Raw genomic sequence first — 5,571 nt, forward strand, 5'->3', positions numbered from 1 at the left:
AGTTAAATCAGATCTGCATGCTTCATCCTGTAAGGACTTATCAGTGCAGCTGCTTGAAACCGGAAACACAAATAATGCATAAATCAAATAGATGATAATACAGTGCTCAATTATATAGGAACATGAATACTTAAACACACACACATACATACATACACACACATATGTTTTGATATTTTTTGTCATTGGAATATCTGTATGATTACATTTTATTTATTGTACAGATGAGACAGCCCCTAATGTGACTTGCCCGGTTGACATTGAGGTGTGCACGGTCCCAGGAACAGATTCAGTGGATGCCACCTGGGAACCAGCCAATGCAACTGACAACTGCTGTAGTGATGTCAACATAACTACTAACTACACCAGCGGAAATTATCTGTCACTTGGTGTATACACAGTAGGATATGCAGCAACAGATTGTAATGGGAATGTTGGTTACTGTCAATTTACTGTTGAAGTTAAAGGTACCAGAAATACCATGACGTAATGCCTTTGCGTTCTGATTGGTTTAGAACTTGCTCGTCTGGCGGACCCCTATTTTGGCCATGGACTAAATTTCTCCTGACAAACCTTTAGAGAGCTTGTGTTGAAAAGTGTTGGGCTAGCCAAATAATATAAGCTATGATAACAGTAACAGTAATTTCAAAACATAAAAAAGAACAAAACAAAGAAGAGAATAAGACCATTACCATTATCATTATCAAAATGTTTTGACCACACACTGCTGCAATATTTGTATAAGTACACATTTTTGGTTGGTAAGTGTCCTAAAAGATAGTAGCATTCTACGAACGTTAATAACATATTCAATATACTGTAGTTCATTAAAGAAAACACTGTTAGCAGTGCTGTTAGCACTGAGTTTATATATGCGGCTTTCACTGTTTATGCAAGCCAAATGTAGTGTCAGCCTCTTCGTTTATAGTGTCACAGCCAAACACTAATCTTTCTGGGGATCCATCAATCTCAACTTAGCAAACGACTTAAGTCAAAGAAGTTAAGCTGTCCCTAAGCAAATATTTTAAGCTGATTTATCAAACCATCTTAGCAAAATCTTAAACCTTCAACACCTTCTTAGATGGCGCATGCTTACAATTAACTTTTTAATTTTAAGTAATTTTTAAGTTAATAAGCAATTTTGATAAATCTGACTTAAGCAAAAAGATAGACTGAAGACAAATTTTAGCTATCTAGTTTAATAAATCCGGACCCTGACCTAGAGTAGCCATATGCTAGACTGTATATAAACACCTTCTTGGCACCAAATTGAACTCCCTATCACCTGTGGTTGCGTAGATACAAGGACCTAATAGATTTGAACTTTGACCCTGACATTTTGACCTTTCACCACATTTATATAATATGTTACCAAGCCAAAAATGATTCTTGGACCGACCTGAACCAATTTCTGAAGTCAAATTCTCTGCACCTCAAAGTGCATACAAAACCTGGTCTGGCTGCTAGGGTACATTGGATACCTCTGCGTTTGTCGGATGTTGTTTGTTTCATAACCCAGTCTATAGTCAGAAGGAAAAGAAAAGCAAAGAGAATACATCCCTGTCTGACCCCAGAGTTGACTTCGAACCACTCAGGAATGATATTGTTTGAGATGACTGCATTTGAAATTATTGTACAGCTGTTTGATAAGGTCAATAATTTTTGATGGTATACCATAATGTTGGAGAATCTTCCAGAGAGTATTCCGATGTACACTCTCAAATGCCTTTTCACTCTTCAATACCTTACTTGGAAGGGACAAAATGGTGATTCCTCTCCACTTCCAGTTAGACCAGTCAGCGGGCATAGTGCCGTCAGACCAAATCTTCTCAAATAGGCTAAACAACATTTTTGAAGACACATCTATATCCACTTTGAGCATTTCAGCATGAATTGAATCATTTCCACAAGCCTTCCCACTCTTCATAGATTTGATAGCATATTTTATTTCTTTGATAGCTGGCGGGTTGTCAATATTTAAAACATTTTCAGCAGAGATAGAATTAGCACAGTTCTTAGAGTCTGCGTTAAAATGTTCGGTCCATTTAGTAGCAAGTTTTCTTTCATCTATGATTAGAGATCACTGTTCATCCCTCATTATATCTTATTGCATAGTTGTTTCGTGATTTTGTATATTTCATTCATATTCCCCATAGCTGCTGCTTCTTCTGCCTTATCAGCTAATGTTTCTACATAGCATCGTTTATCTCTTCTAACACATTTCTTTACATCTTTATACTTCGATTTGTTATTGTAAAGTTATTAATATTAACTAAATGTTTTTGATGACATTATTATATTGCTATAAAATGTTTTATAATACATGAGCTACTGTTTAATATTTTCATATGCAGTAAATCCTATTATTTACACTTCTCAGCACCTACAACACTACCGCCCACTACATCAGTGACAACTGAGGGTACGTTCTTAACTCTTTATTATGTTACATAAGCTAAAAGTTATCAACAACTTAAAATTTCGATTTTTATTGATTTACGCCTTTGAGTTATGTCACAAGAAATTAGCTGCTGTTTAATTTTTCTATAAGAAGTGATTCACATTGCTTATACCTTTCAGTACCTACGACACTACCACTGACAACGTCAGTGACAACTGAGGGTACGTTATTAAATCATAAATATGTTTATATTATACTGCAAGTTATTAATAATAACTAATTGTTTTGAAATGTGTTATAATAAATTAGTTACTGTTAATTAATTACATACGTAGTAAATAATTTGTATTCTATACAACCCAGAAACTACAAGACTACTGTCGACGTCAGTGACAACTAAGGTTACATAAATAATTCATTAATACGTTATATTTGCTAAAAGGTATCAATAATAACTAATCGTTTCGAACTTCATTGCTATATATCCTTCAAATATGTAAAGATAAATTAGCTACTGTTTAATATTTACTAATGCAGTAAATCACATTTTTATATTTCTCAGCACATACAACACTACCGCCCACTACGTCAGTGACAACTGAGGGTACGTTCGTAACTCACTATTATGTTATATATGATAAATGTTATCAAAAATACCAAAAAGTTACTAATTCCATTATTTTATGGATTTTAAATATGTTATAATTTAGTAACATTTTAATATTCACATAAACCAGTAAATAGCAGTTGTATTACTTTAAGAACCTACAACAGCAGCACTGCGACAACATCTTTAACAAGACAGGGTACGCTCTTTAACTTAATAATAAATTATTTTTATATGCTAAAAGTTATCAATATTAAGTAAAGGTTTTTGAATTTCATTAGTATTATCTAAATGTTTTGAACTTCATTGTTATATGCTTTGAACTGTTTTACAATAAATTAGTTATTATGTATTAATTACATACGTACTAACTAAACTTTTTTTAAATATATCTTAGTACATACAACACTACCGCCGACAACGTCAGTAACAACTGAGGGTACGTACTTATGCTTAAGGTTATTAATAATAACTAAATGTTTTTGATTACATTATTATATTGCTATGAAATGTGTTATAATACGGGAGCAACTGTTTAATATTTTCATATGTAGCCAATCCTATTATTTACACTTCTCAGCACCTACAACACTACCAACAACTACATCAGTGACAACTGAGGGTACGGTCTTAACTATTTATTATGTTATTATATGCGAAAAGTTACCAATAACAACTTAAAATTTTACTTTTCATTTCTGATCTTTAACAAGATAGGGTACGCTCTTTAACATTTTAATATGTTATTTATACTAAAAGTTATCAATATCAACTTAAATTTCATTGTTTTATACATGAAAAATAGGTTAAAATAAATTAGCTACTGTTTAATCGAAACATTAGCAGTAATTCGCATGTTTTTATACCTTTCAGTACCTACGACACTACCGCCGACAACGACAGTAACAACTGAGGGTACGTACATAATTTTGTATATGCTTAAAGTTATTAATAAATATATATTTTTTATTACATTATTATGTTTCTTTAAAATTGTTCAATAAAACTAAAAATTTCGATTTTCATTGAGTTATAAGAAATTAGCTACTGTTTATTTTTTTTTTCTATAAGTAGTGAATCACATTTTGTTTATACCTTTCAGTACCTACGACACTACCGCCGACAACGTCAGTGACAACTGAGGGTACGTTATTAAATCATATGTTTATATTATGCTAAAAGTGATTTATAATATCTAAATGTTTTGAACTTCATTGGTATATACTTTGAATTTTTTTTACAATAAATTAGTTACTATTTATTAATTACATACGTATTAACTACGTTTATTTTATTATGTTATTATATCATAAATGGTACCAAAAATACCAAAAAGTTACTAATTTCATTATTTTATGCCTTTTAAATATGTTATAATTCAGCAAAAGTTTATTATTAACATAATTAAGCCACCAAGATAACATTTGTATTATTATAAGAACCTACAACAACAGCACCGCGACAACATCTTTAACAAGATAGGGTACGCTCTTTAACTTATTAAAATGTTATTTATGCTAAAAGTTATCAATATTAAGTAAAAGTTTTTGAATTTCATTGTTTTATATCTGATATTAATAAATTAGCTACTGTTTAATCTAAACATTAGCAGTAATTCGCATGTTTTATGCCTTTTAGTACCTACAACATTACCGCAGAGAACGTCAGTAACAACTGAGGGTAAGTACTTAATGTTGTAAATGCTATATGCTTAAAGGACTTGTAAAATATAGCTGGAATATGATGACGTTTTAGGATCATCAATACCTAATAAAAACATGTGCCAAATTTGGAATCTGAAAAACGTCCGCTTCGTTAAGTAATTTATTGATTTGTATGTCCTTACTGCAAACCTGCTAAAAATTAATGAGGTAAACAAATCTGGGTTGTGACGTCAATCTTGCCTGAATTCAGATTGCGTAATCTGATCCACACCAGTCCACGCAGGGAACACATATGCGCAAGCAGATTATAGTAGTTCAGGGTGTACAGGGTGTTTTTGGTATGATTGTCCTTATACAACTACGATTTGGCTAACACTTAAACAATTTAGCATCAATAATATTGTACTAAATACAACAATGGCAATACTACACAAAATGTAAAAGCAGATAAATTTACATCACGATCATCATCACGATCTAGACTGTGCTAGACCAGAGTGAGGAAGAGAGGACCTACCTTACCCAGGGAGAAAGGCCTAGGCCTGGCCTACTTAGAGTTACAATTTTATTCACGACGTTATTATTCGTTTTTAATAAAATATATATCAAAATAAATATTCTTGTCTTTCCTTTTTCTGCGTATTTTTGTACTCATGTTCTGATGAAAAAATTCCTCAGGTCTGACACTCGCATTACCTACCTCCGAAGTGCTCTCCGTGTGTAAAAAGTTACTCTCAATTGAGGGCAGTATTGATGGGAGGCAATCGGAGTTTCATGATAATTATACTAATTACTAATTAATTATCAAATATGTTTAGTGAGTAATTACAATATATTGCAAAAAAAAAAGAAGAAATCAATAAACTTAAAAAAACTTAAATGGTTTTTGTACGTAGAAT

The 5,571-nt window shown here is 31.9% G+C and overlaps 1 protein-coding gene across 1 annotated transcript in view; it reads left to right on the forward strand.

Moving 5' to 3' along the window:
* LOC117116935 (hyalin-like) overlaps positions 1 to 490 on the forward strand; it is a 14,417-nt gene extending 13,927 nt beyond the window's left edge. The window contains exon 8 of the mRNA XM_033261073.1: positions 225 to 490. Coding sequence (XP_033116964.1) covers positions 225 to 490 — 266 coding nt within the window. The remainder of the gene's footprint in view (positions 1 to 224) is intronic.
* The last annotated feature ends 5,081 nt before the right edge of the window (positions 491 to 5,571 follow it).

The sequence above is a fragment of the Anneissia japonica genome, unplaced genomic scaffold (assembly GCF_011630105.1).
Source record: "Anneissia japonica isolate Jap-2015-1 unplaced genomic scaffold, ASM1163010v1 scaffold624_len94709_cov209, whole genome shotgun sequence".
Classification (NCBI taxonomy): domain Eukaryota; kingdom Metazoa; phylum Echinodermata; class Crinoidea; order Comatulida; family Comatulidae; genus Anneissia; species Anneissia japonica.